The sequence below is a fragment of the Cyclopterus lumpus genome, chromosome 6 (genome assembly GCF_009769545.1).
Source record: "Cyclopterus lumpus isolate fCycLum1 chromosome 6, fCycLum1.pri, whole genome shotgun sequence".
NCBI lineage: Eukaryota > Metazoa > Chordata > Actinopteri > Perciformes > Cyclopteridae > Cyclopterus > Cyclopterus lumpus.
Genome location: NC_046971.1, coordinates 17,222,869 through 17,238,680, shown reverse-complemented (window position 1 = coordinate 17,238,680; position 15,812 = coordinate 17,222,869). Strand labels below are relative to the sequence as shown.

At 42.6% G+C, this 15,812-nt stretch overlaps 1 protein-coding gene across 2 annotated transcripts in view; it reads left to right on the top strand.

Moving 5' to 3' along the window:
- The window catches only part of b4galnt4a (beta-1,4-N-acetyl-galactosaminyl transferase 4a), a 125,284-nt gene that overhangs the window by 70,723 nt on the left and 38,749 nt on the right, over nucleotides 1–15,812 (top strand). The window contains exons 4-7 of one of the 2 annotated variants that reach the window (XM_034535848.1): nucleotides 6,245–6,340; nucleotides 7,045–7,135; nucleotides 7,989–8,089; nucleotides 15,109–15,176. In XM_034535848.1, the coding sequence (XP_034391739.1) occupies nucleotides 6,245–6,340; nucleotides 7,045–7,135; nucleotides 7,989–8,089; nucleotides 15,109–15,176 (356 nt within the window). The other variant, XM_034535849.1, reaches the window with a different exon arrangement.

Genomic DNA, 15,812 nt, shown 5'->3' with positions numbered 1-15,812 from the left:
TGTATCTTCCTCTCGTCTCCGACCCTCCCGTCCTCTCACAGTAACGTGAGATTGACTCGACTGTGGGAGGACGCAGGAGAAGAAGAAGTGTGGTATGTGTCTCTTCTCCCTGTCCCTTCGGTCCATCTCTCTTTCTTCCGTCTTGTCTATTCCCAGCTTCTTGTTACAGTCATGAGACCTGATCGACAGCTCGCGTTCCTCAGTTCAACGTATCCACTGCAGCCTACATCCCTCCCCCCTCATGCTATATCCCTGGAACCACAGAAGACATGTAATTGTAGGACAGATGGCAGATTATACAAATCCTCATTACACTAGTTGATGAGGATGGAATCTAGATCATATGAACCTTGCCTTCTCTGCTTGTGTTGCTCTCCTCTGTGTGAAATGAGTTCTCATTATCTCTCCAACATATAATCTCCTTTTTCAAACCTCCGTACCTTTTTTAGAAGAAAAAAAGCCTTTTTCCGCCGATCTTAGCTACTTATCCCACTTTCTCTTCATTCCTGCTTCCTGACTTACTAATGGGGTGAGGAAGATGAGATAGGCATTGAACTATTTAAATGCCCGCGATAAATTCAGATGGAGAGATTTCGTGGAATATGCTGAAGCCATGACTTTCCTGTCGAAGCCACCGAGGGAATAACTTGCATGTAACGTGTATCTTGTGATCATTCGTTCAACACGTACATTTCAGCATAATAGCTCAGTAAAACCGCAGTATAGTATGCGTTATGATGCATCAACAGTGATCTTCATTGCTGTCTCTCCTATATGCCCTGGGGGAGCGAGCTGAGTGCTATTGTATATACCCCAGTGTGTCTTTGCCAGGAACATCCTGCCTCACTTTTCTTTTTTTATCCAAAAGGGATTTGCAGTGTCAGTTGGTGCGATTGCTCGTCAGTGGGTGCGCCGAGCGGCCATTTGTCAGTGCCTCGCTGCCAGCAGGAACGCAGAAGGCTGCACCAGATCTTTGAGAAAGGGAGAGAGAAGGGAGAGAGTCTGATTTGTTGGTCCGGTTGATAGAGCGAGCAGATGGGTGAGAGAGAGAGAGAGAGAGAGAGGAGATATTAGCGAGCAGCAGAGATGGAGATATGCTCAGAGCTCACAGAGATGTGGTTATGTGGAGGAAATGTGTGGCCTGATGAGAAGAGGCAGTAACAGTGCCTTTTAGAGCAGCCTCTTAAGCCGAGCTGCATATTGTATACTTTTTAATGTCTTTATCAATCACTTGTTGTTCTCTTACTCGGCTTCTACCCCCTGCACTTGTCATTCTGTCTTCCTTCACCTCTTTTCTTGCCTCACTCCTCATATTTGACAGATCAATTGGTTCCTTCCATCTCCCCTCTTGGTAATGGCAGCCCGAGCTGGAGGTTGCTTTGTAAGTGTGGTATCTTAGGACTATACACTATGTAGGACAGTTGTCGGGACTGCCTCTGGAGTGTGATGAGAGTATAAGGAAGATACAAATGACAAGGTAGCACACAGTGGTTCTGTCTCAAGAGAGACTGACAACAACAGACAAATGGACAAAAAGATGAAATAAGGAATGTGAACGTCTCCAGACTTCTTCAGCTCATGATACCGATGTACAGGTTAAAGTCTTAAACTATACACAGTACACTTTGTTCACATCAAAGATGCATTACATATAGAGTAACATGCTAAAAGGTGTATTCTCAAAAGGCGAACACAGTAGATGGCACTTGCTGAGCTTCACTCTTTTTATGGCAGAGCCGTCATACAATACTGGAGTTCGGTGTATTGCTCAAGGACAGGTGAGCTGCAGGATTCTTTCAATAATATCTTTTAATGTTACCTTTTGTATGATCCCTACAATGCATTTGATAATGTATTGATCTCTCTGTGTGTGTGTGTTATATATGTCATTTTATAATATATATAGATATACAGTATATATATATATATATATATATATATATATATATATATATATATATATATATCAAATATAATACATATTTTCTACATTTATTTTCTGCAACTGCATTATGTGCTGTTCTTCTTCTTGAGTGACTGCAGACTCTTATTCAATTCAATTCAATTCAGTTTAATTCAATTCAGTTTATTTTGTATAGCCCAATATCACAAATTACAAATTTGCCTCAGAGGGCTTTACAATCTGTACACATACGACATCCCTGTCCCAGGACCTCACATCGAATCAGGAAAAACTCCCCAAAAATAACCTTTCACAGGGAAAAAGGGAAGAAACCTTCAGGAGAGCAACAGAGGAGGATCCCTCTCCCCGGATGGACAGAAGCAATAGATGTCATGTGTACAGAATGAACAGCATTTACAAAGTTACATAAACACATTACATGAATATGACAATGTATGAATGGAACTCCAATCCATGAAACAGAAGGAGGTAGAGAGGAGGGGGGGCGGGGCGCATCAGCAGGGCCAACGCTGGAGGCCGGCTCACCAGGCATCAGACACCTCCAGGTCCAATGGACCCTATGAGACGTGAAGTCACAACGACTCCGGGGAGGAAGCAGAGTTAATAAGGTGCAATGGAGAGATGTAAATTCATCCATAAGGAGAGAGAGAAGAGGAGATAGGTGCTCAGTGTATCCTAAAACATCCCCCAGCAGCCTATAAGCCTATAGCAGCATATCAAGGGGCTGGACCAGGGCAAACCTGATTCAGCCCTAACTATAAGCACTATTAAAGAGGAAAGTCTTAAGTCTACTCTTAAATGAGGTGCCTCTGTCTGCCTCCCGGACTGAAAGTGGAAGCTGGTTCCATAAAAGAGGAGCTTGATAACTGAAGGCTCTGGCTCCCATCCTACTTTTTAGGACTCTAGGAACCACAAGTAGCCCCGCATTTAGTGAGCGCAGCTCTCTAGTGGGGCAATATGGTACTACAAGCTCCTTAAGATATGATGGTGCATCACCAATCAAGGCTTTGTAGGTGAGGAGAAGAATTTTAAATGAGTCATGTGATCTCTTTTCTTAGTTTTTGTGAGTACACGAGCTGCAGCATTCTGGATCAACTGGAGGGATTTAAGAGACTTATTAGAGCAGCCTGATAATAAGGAGTTGCAGTAATCTAGTCTGGAAGTAACAAACGCGTGAACCAGCTTTTCTGCATCTTTTTGAGACGAGATGTGCCTGATTTTTGAAATGTTACTTATAAGAGTGTTTACTGTTCATTAATTCATCCACTATATAAGTTGCACTGCAGTCGTATTACAAATGTTTGTGTTGATCATCTGAAATGACTGTAGTGACTGCATATTGCTGATAATGTTGCAGTAATATAGCGCGATACATTTAGTACAGTATATACAGTAAAATAATGTGAAGAATTGGCTAGTATCGGGCCAGCAGGACTCAGCAAATACCCCCTTTATGCCCATAAGATTCTGTCTCAAAGCCAAAGGAAACAAGTTCAGACACAATGATTGTGATTGACAAACAGAGCTGCGTTGCTTTGAGTTCTTCTCTTGCACCTGTGCCTGCGGTCTACTTTAGCTGGTGCTGAATTTGTAGTAGCGGTTTCAAGTGCAGGAAACAATGCTTTCTTAGCCTTCCAGTTTGTGGATTACGCTCCTAGTCCATGCTTTCAGGACAGCACATAAGGCTGACTGGTTTTGGATTAAGGAACAGAGGAACTCAAATGAGATTGAAGGAAGAGAGAAAGAAAGGCAGCAGCAGCAGTCACTCCGTCTCTTCTTAAGCCAATTAACGAATGTCAGTGTGAGCTGACATGGCTGTGAGAAAGATGTCGTTTGAGAAGACTCAAACTGCTACAGCACAATCAATCAATGTCGCTACACAATCCCCCCTCCCAAAAAAAACCAACAACCACACACAAGCACGCAATGCACCATCTCTATAGAAACTGTTAATGTGAGCGACACTTTATCCCACGCTCCTAAAGGAATCAGGAGGAGACCAAAACAAAACAAAAAAACGTGATGGAGAGAGAAAGCGCAGGAAACTGACAGCCGACAGCTGAGCTCAGGGAAACTAAAGGCAGGGAGTCGAGCAATCAACAGCGTCTGCTGACGGAGATGGAGGGATGGAGAGGCAGAAATAGAGAGGTCAGAGGGAATAGGAGACAACAGTAGGGATAGTGGCTCTGAAGGCTTTTTGAGAGACAGAAGCAGCACTCACTGGGAAAATGTCCAATGACATGACATGAGCGAGGGAAAGTTTAGCAGTCAGGGAAGCAAAGAAATCAAAGGGTGAGGTTAAGGATGAAGAAAAAAACCAACTTCCTTCTTGCTTCATTCCACATTGAGAGCTCTCGCTGCGCGGTCACCTAGAAAATAGAATCAATTATACACAAGCAGCCTCGAGCAGAAAGCTGACTTTACAGCATGTGGCCTCTCCCGGGCCACACAGGGATATGCATGTGAATAATTAGAGACTTTTAAAGTTGCCTCATTATTGCTATGTGACAACAGTAGGTAGGGGGGGAGGGGGGCGATAAAGGTTTGCTTTTATAACCCGGAGGAAATCTATTAAAAGCTTTACGTGACACATATTTACACGGGGACCGGGCCACATCTCTCTCTCTCCTCGCCGTGATTCCCGCTCTCTGGCCACTTCCCTTTTTTATGAAAACATTAGACATTCTCCCTCATCTTTTTCTTTCACTCCCTCCCGCTCTCGAATCTGCTGACCCGGCAAAATCACCGTTTCTCCGTCTTCCTGTTTTTTCTCAGGCGTCGGTCTTTCTGCAGGAGCAAAGGGAACGGGGAAAAAACATGCGCACGGAAATCTAAGAACATCGGGAGTCGCACTGCTTTGAACTGACATGTTTGTTCAACAAAAATATATCATGGTTAATGCATGAGCCGTAATTGCCGCGCTGCCGTCAGTTTGCAGGGCACTTAGTTGACCGTACAGTGGCGGGAGATGAATGTAAATGACCACTTAGAGCCGGGCCATCTGTTAGTATGCCTGTGTGATACTGAAGGAGCATGACACCTTCCATCAATGTCTTTCTGCAGACATGTAGAGCTGTTTACCCTTAAAGGCTTCCCCGTCTCACCCCTCTAATCCCTCTCATGGGAGCACGACATGCTTTGCGGCTATGTGTGTGTGTGTGTGTGTGTGTGTTTTTTAGCTTTTTTTGTCACAAGGTCACGCTCACTTTTCTGATTGATTGATTGGTTTGACAGCTCACACTTGTTGACTTTACAGCAAGCAGTCGCATCGCACGCAGAACGGCTACCTTTATCCAGCCAGCATTTGCTTTGATCCGAGCAGGCAGCCCCCACTGCATGGTCTCGTTTGGTGAGAGTCGGCTTACGTCTCAAGTGCTCTGTGTGATGTTCTAAATATCTATGGCGGCGTCCTGCTGGGCCGGCTGTCACGCATTAAAGAAGGCAAATGTGTGTTGGTGCAGTTGGTTGATTGTCCAGTATTTCAGGGCATTAAATCCCCGAGACAACCCCCTCACGGCTCGACGCACACTGTCGGTTGCGTTTTTTGCATGTGTGCACATGTGAAAACGTGCATCTGCACATGCAGTCGCTTCTCTAGACCCCATGCCGTGCTTAATGGTGTGTGTCTGTATGTATATGGTGGTGAGTGTTTATGGATTTGAAAACAGTCAAATTTGCCTGATAGATATATATATATATATATATATATATATATATATATATATATATATATATATATATATATATATATATATATATATGTTCTTTACATTGTATATGTAACAAAACACTCCACTTCCAAAGCAGCGTGCCTCATTGAAGTGTCATCTCTTCTCGTGTATGAGCAGAACCATGCCTGCGTCTGTGAGGAAGCTATACCCCCGGGCAGACTGGTTTCACCATCTGTCCTTGCTGTGTCCTGTGATTTCCCTGTGTAATTTAGACAAATGTCAGACTATGGGCAGGGGATGAGCTCTTGACAAACTGCTCCAGACATTCTCCAGTGCCCCTCCACCCCCAGATACCTTCCCGACGAGCTCTCTGTCAACTTCTCTTATTCAGGACAGTGAGAACCTTGGAAACTTCACGCTGCAGTCATATGTTTCGCCAAGTACTCATTTCTCTCTGCACGGGGGAGAGGCATCAGAAATAATATACATAAAATATATCTACTGGAACCATTGCAAATGGCAGTTTTTCTGTCGGGATGGGATTTCCAGCCGCTTAAGTACTGAAGCATAACCTGCCTATTTAAGAGCTAATGCGATGCTGTTGTTGCAGTCGGCACTAACCTGTGTCTCTCTCACTCTGTGTCGGCAGTTTAAGGGCCAGGCCAACCTGCATGTGTTTGAGGACTGGTGTGGCTCCTCTACAGCCCAACTCAGGAAGAACCTGCACTTCCCTCACTACCCTCACGTAAGTGGAAAAGAGCCGACGAAGTGGCATTTGAAACAATCGATCTTCATCAACAGAGGTAGACAGAAGTTGGCTTTTCATTTCCAGCTGGTGAGTGTCGATTTTGTTGATGAAATGTCACAGATTTGATCAACTGTTATTAGGACCGTAGGAAAATCCATTAAATAGTTTTCCAATATTTAATTATTTTCTGAATTGTGTTTTACGATTAAAGCTCATCTTCAGAAAAAGTGTCTAATCACGTGGTGGATCAATACAATTCCAATAGTACATAGAAACATATTAAAAATGTAAATGAATATCCATTACTTTTTTTAATATCAAATAAAGTGCTCATGCAGATTTGCGTAGTGTGAATTATGCCAGCCTCTTTCTAAATTAAACCAAAACATTGCGGCATAGTTTTTTTTCTTTTCATTCGGCTCAGTGGCAAAATACTTCTTTTCATAAATTCCATGATATTCTGCGTTCTACAGCTGATTTAAAAATTAAAATGTAATCATCAAGCTCTGTGAAATCCTTGGGCTCTAATTTTATTTTATTAAAGTTAACTCCTTGATTTATTAGATTGGGCTGGATTAGAGAATGGTGAGTTAGAGGATACGGTTCACTCACATTAAAAAAAGAATATTGAATGTTATTAATTATTGTATGAATCCAACAACTTCTTCAGCTATAATCTGAATGCCTGTTTCTCTTTGCAGACCAGAACCACACTGAGGAAGCTGGCAGTTGCTCCCAAGTGGAAGAACTATGGCCTGAGAATATTTGGCTTCCTTCACCCTTACAGAGATGGTAACTCTTCTTATTAGCGAGTCCTTCCTCTTATTAATTAGATTAATGTTCATTTCAGTCTCTTACGTGGCCTTTGCTGGTGTTATGGCTCTCTCTTCATAATTCTGACAAGCACACTAACAGTACCCTTCACCTCACCCTGCCAGATGCAACATTTACATGCTATTGTAGGTTGATTGAGTGTTAAATAACCTGAGTTAGCCACATAGAAATGCTTGGCGGTTATCCAGATTACAGACTATAAAAACTGCTCAGTGTCACTGTCATGACCTGCGCCCAATCCATAGGCCACTAGTGCAGTGGCTCTTGTATCCTTCTGATTTAGTCAGACACAAGACATGAGTCTCTTTGAAGAATTCCTTCACACTGTAATATAATATTGATTTGGACTATATACATACTGATACAGTAAAGTGTCAAAAGCAGCGACTTGGAATTGGCTTCACGTAGCTCTTACTATTGGTTTTGCCAGACAAGATTGACGTTTTGTGCATAATCTTCAAGGGTCCTGATTATCTGCTTTTGTAATGAAAGATGATCTTGATTAATAACTATACTGCATATTTATATCAGTGCTCAAATGTAAATATATCCCAATAAATCCCATTGGACTCTAGTTGCTACGATTTCCATTCACCTAGTTGCTACGTACGGATTAGAAATTAATTTCTAAGACTTTAGATATCACTGCGTCCAAACTGCAGTCTGGGCATCCATTTTGTTTGGTGCATTTTTCGACACTAAGAACCTATTACATGGGGCCATGCCCTATCCAATTACAGATTATACTTACCTGGGATCATGCATGTCTGCTCCCGCCAACGCACACTTTGATCATGTTTTTCCCCTCCAGGTGATTTCCAGTTCTCGGTATCGTCTGATGATAACTCTGAGTTCTGGCTGAGTTCTGATGAGAGTCCTCTCAACGCCAGACTGCTGGTCTATGTAGGACAGGTAAGCACCAAGCTGTGCTGCATTCTTGCATAATATCTGAACTACAGAGAGAGTCGATCCATGAAAAATCTGGGTTCAAACTATTTTATGCTTTGTGATTCTCACCGAATTCACGAAGTATACGCTTCCAAGCACAGTCTCTGGCTTTAACAAATATTGCTTGGCAACAAGCTTTTACAGCAGGAGGAAGCTAAATCTCCTGGGGCCTAAATAGTTTCCAACACCTCAATGTCATGGCTGCAATAGCAAAAAACACTTTATATATTGTAAACCTCTGGGAAAGCACAACATGTGCAGGGAAGTCAAACCCTTATCATTAGAGTAACTTTATTATATGATGTGTTACTGAGGATAATAGTTCCCTTATAGATCTAAATGGCATCTAATGGATTCCCTTCTTTTTATACACAATCATGCACACAGCAACATATTGGATACAAGAACATATTCTCTAGTTATTAATTGCATTGTAAGGGTCAAAGGCTATTAGAAAAGTTTGACTTTGATCCAACATCCATGCTGAGACCGTTACCTTTAGTAGCTCAGCCAATGGGTGGGTCACTGAGCGTCTTGACCTTTTTTGTCTTCAGTAATCACCCGCTCACCTCATGTCACCACCCGAACACTCAGGCTATCACTCACCTCCAGCACGCTGGACGCTTGCATCCTCCTGTCGAACATCCTGTGAAAAATTGTTTCCTTTTCCATCTACCCTTGAAGTATACCTCTGCCCGCAATGGAATAGAAGTCAAGCTGTGCTGCTACTTCCTTCACTAATAAAGTTTTCTTTTGAAACCTGTGTGGGAGAAGGAAATGAAGCACGAGGGTCCAACTGTGTTTTGAACCGCACCAAATGGGTGCTCTGTGCAAATATGTATTAAGAGTAAAAGTGCGGCTTCGGAGCTGCTCGATTCCAACGGGATGTGAGATGTCACCAGGTTTCATGGGAGCCGAGATTAATTAGCTGGCTGCAATATTGATGTGACATTTAGCTGTGGGGAAATATCATCTCGGTGATGGCACGGGAGCAATGCTATGGCCAGGGATCACTCATTCTGCCACTGGCTGACTGACAGGCCTGTCTTCAGAGAGACACATCATGTTTCACAGATAGAAACCTAACTCCTCTTTGTGTGACCCATCTGTCTGTCTGCACCAGTGTGAAAACAAATTGGTGTTATTTTTTTAATTAAGACCTGAAATATTTTTTACATTTTGTGCAACTTGTGTAAGTTAGGGTTTCATATCCTAACTGTACTGATGTCTTGGCACATCACAGGTTTCATGCCAACAGCAGATAATGCAGTGCTTTGCAAATCTGAAGAGGAGGCTGACTGTCGAGCCTGATTTAAAGACCTTTAGCTCGAAAGAGGTCTAACAACTTTTCTTCCCACTTTGTATGCTGTTTTAAATGCCACTAATTACTCACAGCTGTTAATGAGAATGAGATAATTACACTTCAATTACAATCATACCAGTTTTAAATGATTGGATTAAATATATAATAATTAAAGGGAAAATGAACCACCTTATTTGTGAATATCCATCAGTGTTAATGTTTTAGATTGAAGCATTACTTTCCTCTGTGTGTGCTATACTGAGTTCACCGCTACTGGATGCTACTTCAAAGTCAGTGCCTATTTGGTCTCACTGGTTCATGAGTTTTTTTGTGCTTTGGCTGATGGTATATGCATATGTTATGAGTAGTGGTATAAAGGACATTGTCGATCTATGATCCGTACGGATCCCCCCTCATGGTCCGGCCTGAGGGGGGATCCGGGAGGAAAAAAAGCGTGATCAGGGATCTGTAAAAGAATATTTGCTCCCTTTTGTCTTTCGTGCTGATCCGATCCGTGACTCCGATACGTGATGCGATCCGAACCGTGGGTTTCATGATGACCACTAGTTATAAGCAATTATTATAACCCCTAGCATAATAAAACCTCACTGGGTGTGTGTGCCTGTCAGTGTCTCATTAGTTAAAGTTAATTATCTTTGCTCATTCTAACGGCTGCCATTCCTGCTCTATTCATAACCTGGCTCACTGCTCTTAAAATACACATTATATTGTGAATGATTTTGACTTAGTGTCGGTGGTCACAGCAGTGTCCTCCTCAATCATGAACTGGCTATGTGTGGAATGTGCTGCGATGAGACATTTCGCCGCGATTGGACGAGAAGCAGAGTGCTGAAGAGTGTCCATGGCGTTTCCGTGGAGACCCCTGTCAGCATTCCGTGTCTAGCTTTCTAAATGTGATTGATATCTCCTGATTCCTCGCAGGACATCCTAATAAAAAGATGACATCTACAGAGGTCAAGGTCTTTCTCACACACGCACACAAAACACACATATAAGCAGACCAAAAAAAAGTTCTCCCTTTCGTTCTGGTTGTCATGCAGTTACCTTTTACACAGCCCATAAAAGACATAACTGACCTTGTTTTATGGTCAGTGTTGCTTCTAAAAGAAAACTATCTGTGTGCATTCAAAGTTACTCAATGAGAGTGAAGATCACCCATTATCTCGCCTTGGCATAAATCATCATATTTTTTTCCCTGAGCTAATCTGTAACGAGGTTTTGCTTTAATCACAATGTCCAAAGCTCATCTGAAATTGGAGAGTAGCACAAAGTGTGAGTTTGTGTGTGTGTGTGTGTTTTTGCAGACACATTCAGGCACTGATGTATGTCATAAGTGATATGAAACCTCGTCTAATTCTAAAAGCAGACACAAAAAGAACCACAACTGGGTCGGGAAGTGGAATCAATACGAGACTCAGCAGCAACAGTAGCTGCTCGTCCTCTCAGTCAAGACTGTCACTGGTAACAGGCACGATTAAACAGCCTAACGTATTAATTACCCAAGATTAAAACGGTGAACTGTGTGTAGCAGTTGAAAAGGAATTAAGGTTCTTTATAGATTAACTTTTTCTTAATACATAATATTTTTGCTTCAAAATGAACATGATAAAACAAACTTTCCCAAAGACATTTTGACATGTCACAGAAAGAAAAAGGTGTGAATAATACAATACATTACACATGAGACAACATCTCAATGTCAGCCCACATAACCCACTCTGGTGTTTTTCAGATTCTTTATTGCCAGGTAACAACATCTGTCTAAAAATAATACATAGCACATTTTGGATTGAAAACCATGACAAGCCATAATGGATTTCAATCATTACTGAAGTTCCAGGTTGAAATTTCCAAAATCTGCGCATCTAGTAAATCATTTGGAAAGAAAGAACAAACAAACTGGATGCCCCCGAGATAAACATTTTAAACCTGCTTGAGAAAGGCAATACATCACATGTCCATGCCGCCTTTTATTCTTCTTCCAGTTATATTAGTGTTTGCAGAACATTTGATTCAAACTACTCTAACAGATGTGTAACCAGCCATTGACAATGTAACTTTGTCAACAATGAAAACAGACATAAGGATCATTGTGATGGATTATCAGACTCAAGCCAGTTTGAAGTATCTGCAGATTGATGTTACGCCAGACTAAAGTGAATAAAAACCAGTGTCTACCTCGAGGGGAGGAACAAAAAAAACATTCAGAACCCTTCTCTGCAGCGGTTGTCGAGAAAAAAATAAAAATAAATATGTACAGTAGATCTGCAAACTCTCTTCTTTACATCGGTTCTTGCGTGTGACAGTTAACAGTCTTAACTCTCAATAAACTACACGTAACACACTACCAATAAATATGTCCACTAGATCTCAAGAACTTGCTTCAGACACTTCCTCGGGTCCTCAGCAAAACACCCGTCAAGTGTGAAGTCGATCAAATAATGGATGGTTGGCGATGATGGGGACAGACACACACACACACACTCACACACACATATACAGAGCCACCATGAACAATGCCAGGGCCGTGGCGTGGACACGGCTAAATGGAGTGTGGCCATTAGTCCAACAAGAAGAATGGCGCCGTTCTCCAAATGTCAGGTCATGAACGCATGCATGAAAGCAACCAGAATGGGGTGGGCAGGCCTTCACCTCTCGCATACAACTTTGGAGTCAAAGTTCAATTTGAAGAACAGACGGCGGAGACGGAATAAGAGAGAGAAAACACTCTGAAGTTATATCACAGCTCCGCTGTTTCTCTATTAATTCTCCCTTCACATCCAGAGAGAAAATAAAAGAGGCTGTAGACAAGAAGTTGATCGAAAGAGGAGCAATGTGTCCACAGCTCCATTACACACTCGTGGTTCTTTAGATTTCTTGACCCTGTGTTGCGTTTTCATTCTTCAGTGTTTCAGGGCCAGTGGCTATCTGAAATTAGTTTTCTCAAGGCACCTGCATATGTGGGGGAGCTTCACACAGAGACGCAGTGTGTGTGTGTGTGTGTGCGTTTGTGTCTGTGAGAGAGAGGTTAAGTTAGAGCATGGCTGCGTTAAGTTTAAGAAATCTGGTCCCCAAGTTCCCTGCTTTATTTTCTCAGAGGAGACTGAAGTAGAAACATACACACCCCCTCACGTCAGTGAGGGGGTGTGTATGAAGAAGTGTGTATGTGCACGGGGGCCCCTCGCGACTCCCTGGCTGCTTGCCTTCTGATTTACACCTCCCACTCTGGTGAGGAGACGGCGCTCTCGATAAGCAATAATTCATGGTTCAGCGAGAAATGGTATGTGTGTGTATTTCTCATGTCTATACGGCATGTGCACGCGCACCTTGGGGAACATCTGCCACTTTCATGGGAAAGCTGAGGCGCTGCATGTATTTCGTCCTTGTGACGAGGCCTTTGATCCCCATATTGTTCACGTACAACTGACTAACCAACCGACGAGGTAGAAAAGAGACAAACGATCTCTAATTTTGGAAGGTGATTTTTGCTCCATGACACTAATGCTTTACTCTCTTTTCTGTGACGCTACATGGTTTAAAATCCCCAATGCACAGCTTCTCTCAAAAGAATCGAGAGCATCTAAAACCCTGTTGAAGGGGATTGTTTGAACCGACGACAGGTTCACGTGAAGGAAATGGATAGGCATACAAAACATGTGCATGAGCTACTTTATGAATTCAGAACCTTCTAAAACATCATATGCAGTATAGTGTGCTGGACAAAGGTTTTGCATAAATCACCACAAAAAAAACAGTCGTATGAACTGTTATGAACGAAGGAGTCAGGCTTTAGAAGTGAAGACGCTAAAAATAGCTTGTCAGGCAATGTATCGGTTGAAAGTCTCAGTCCACGTACATTTTGCTGAAGTATCATTTATTCATCCACCTCAACATGACATTTACCTTCATGTCATTTCTTAAATCGAGGGGAGATCAGTTCATTTTTCTGCCTCTGTAGTTGCATCTCTCTTCTGAATTTTCAATTTGCTTTGGAAACAAATGCAATTGTCATGTTTTCTGCCTAAACACAGATTGTTTGCACTTTATTTCAAAAATGTATATGGAATATATTTACTATATTTAGAGTCGGCACTAGAAAACACGGCTTTCCGAGATTAATATTTTTGCATTGTCGTCTCTGCTGTGCGATCACTCTCTTTTTCATCTGAACAAACAGCTCTGCTAAGTTACAAACAGTAACTGCAGAGACACTTCCAACAGTATTGTAATAATGCAAGTTTCCCATTTATATTCAGTGCAAAGTTTTAAGTCGCAGCTTTCTTTTTCTCTGCTTTTAAAAGATGTTAAAGTGCTGCCGAGGTTCCTACGGTTTGTCAAAGTTCTTTAACTTTCACTAAAGTTCGGCTGCTTCTCTCAAGAAACCAACAGCACTTCGCTGTGACAGAGTTTATTTTAATGACGATTCTTTTGAAAGAGACTAGCTTCAATGAGATTCTGCTGCACTACTTCCTGCAGTTTTCCCTGTCGTGCGTCAGGACAAGCGGAGCATAACGTCATGAAAACTTAAAGCAGTCGAAGAGTTAAATGAGTGTCGGTTATCATTTCATTTATGAAGAAAGCAAAGCGTTTCCATCGTATAAATGTACATTTAGTAAATGAGCTCAGTGAGCTTAATCTGCTCCCTAACTCACGGTTTCATTTGAATATTCTCTCGCGGTGATTTAACTTCCAGCATTCTTCGTGTGCCGGAGGAGGAATTTGTGAGTAAACGGTTGCTGTGGAAATGCTGTGTGCTCCGTAGCGAAGGCACAGTAGCGCACATTGTGTCCTCCTCTCCTGCCAACTGCTTCTCAGAGGCTCTGGCACAGCCAGGGGCCTGGTTGGTTTTGGGTCCATATTACTGCCTGTTTTTTGTTAGGTTTTCTTACCATAGTGGCTCTATTCTCATGCCAGCAAACTCGTTCGGAGGTGTGTGTGTGTGTGTCATTGTCTTATAGGTGTGTGTGTGTGTGTGTGTGTGTGTGTGTGATTGTGTGTGCTGCTCTCTGTGAAAACATTGTGGTACCCAGAGTGAGGATCAGCAGCTATTTACAAGCTGAAAGGCTCTTGTGATGTGTTAACACCACGCGCCACAATGCTTTCTGACCAGTTTCAAGCCAAACACAAACAATTAAAGGCATGCCCACTATGATCTTAGCCTTATTCTTTCATTATGGATCAGCAGCAGCAGGGGCCCTAATTAGTCACGTTGGCTTGCTGAGGAAATGAATGGGCACTGATTCGACCGCAGGGCTGAAACCGGAGCCCGAGCATCCCGATGAGCCGGCTTCTTAGTCTCAGTATTGGCAGGGAATGCCTCTTTCTGATTTTCTGTCTGTTTATAGCCATTAGCGCTCATCTGTTTGCTCACATTCCTGTCAGAACTAGCCTCCTGATTGACTCTCCCTGTTGCCTCGGGGCATATTATTTAGTTTTCCAATATACTCTATATTTGCTGTACTATCGTAATCCTCCCTACAGGACCATTTCCCAAATAGTTATTATCAGTGCCTAAAAATCATATAGTTGTTTAAATTATTTTCCTGCACGAATACTCCGCAGTTGCAAACTGTGCTCAGCTATCTCTTATACTGCTCTTAGTCCCTGCTCTCTCCCTCACACTCGCTCTGATCTGTGTCTCCTTTCTTGTGTGTTTCAGCTCGGTACAGAGTGGACCGCTCCAGGCGAGTTCAGCAAGTTCAGGTCCCAGTCCTCCAAGTCTGTGCAGTAAGTACCTATGACAACTGTGCACGTTTTTTTTTAGCGGCTCAGTGCATTCACTCTCAAGCCAGGATAGGAGACCCTGCTAACATCTAACAATAAGCTTGACACATACATACCACCACTGGAGCTCCTCTCAGGACCTCAGAAAGTGTCTCTCTAACTGTTGAGAGGCAGTTTGTACCACAGATCATGCCCGCTGTTGGTCTGCAGCCTCTTTTATAACATAATTGCTTCAGAGGGCTGTTGTTGCTCACATGAAGGGCTCATCAGTGGCTCAAGTGTTCACTGGACAAAGCAGGTGGCGTGTGTCTCTTCTGTGTGCAGGTGTGTACTTCCATGTATGTATGAATTAACATATCTGGAGTAGTCTCATCAGGTGTCAGACTGTTGAGGATTGTAACAGTTGAACGGCCTCCCTCTCTCAATATGAGATGAAAATGTATCACCCAATCAGCTCCTCTCAGGTTCCCCACATCTCTCCCTAACTGCTGGGATCTGCACGCATAAAAGCATCCTTTAATATCAGCACTGATCTGCAGTCAGTTTGCCTCTACATTGTTAAGTTGGTATTATTATGCAGCAAGAGAAGTACTTCTCAAGCATGGTGCTCCTGTTCCCTTGGGTTCCCACATGTGCCTG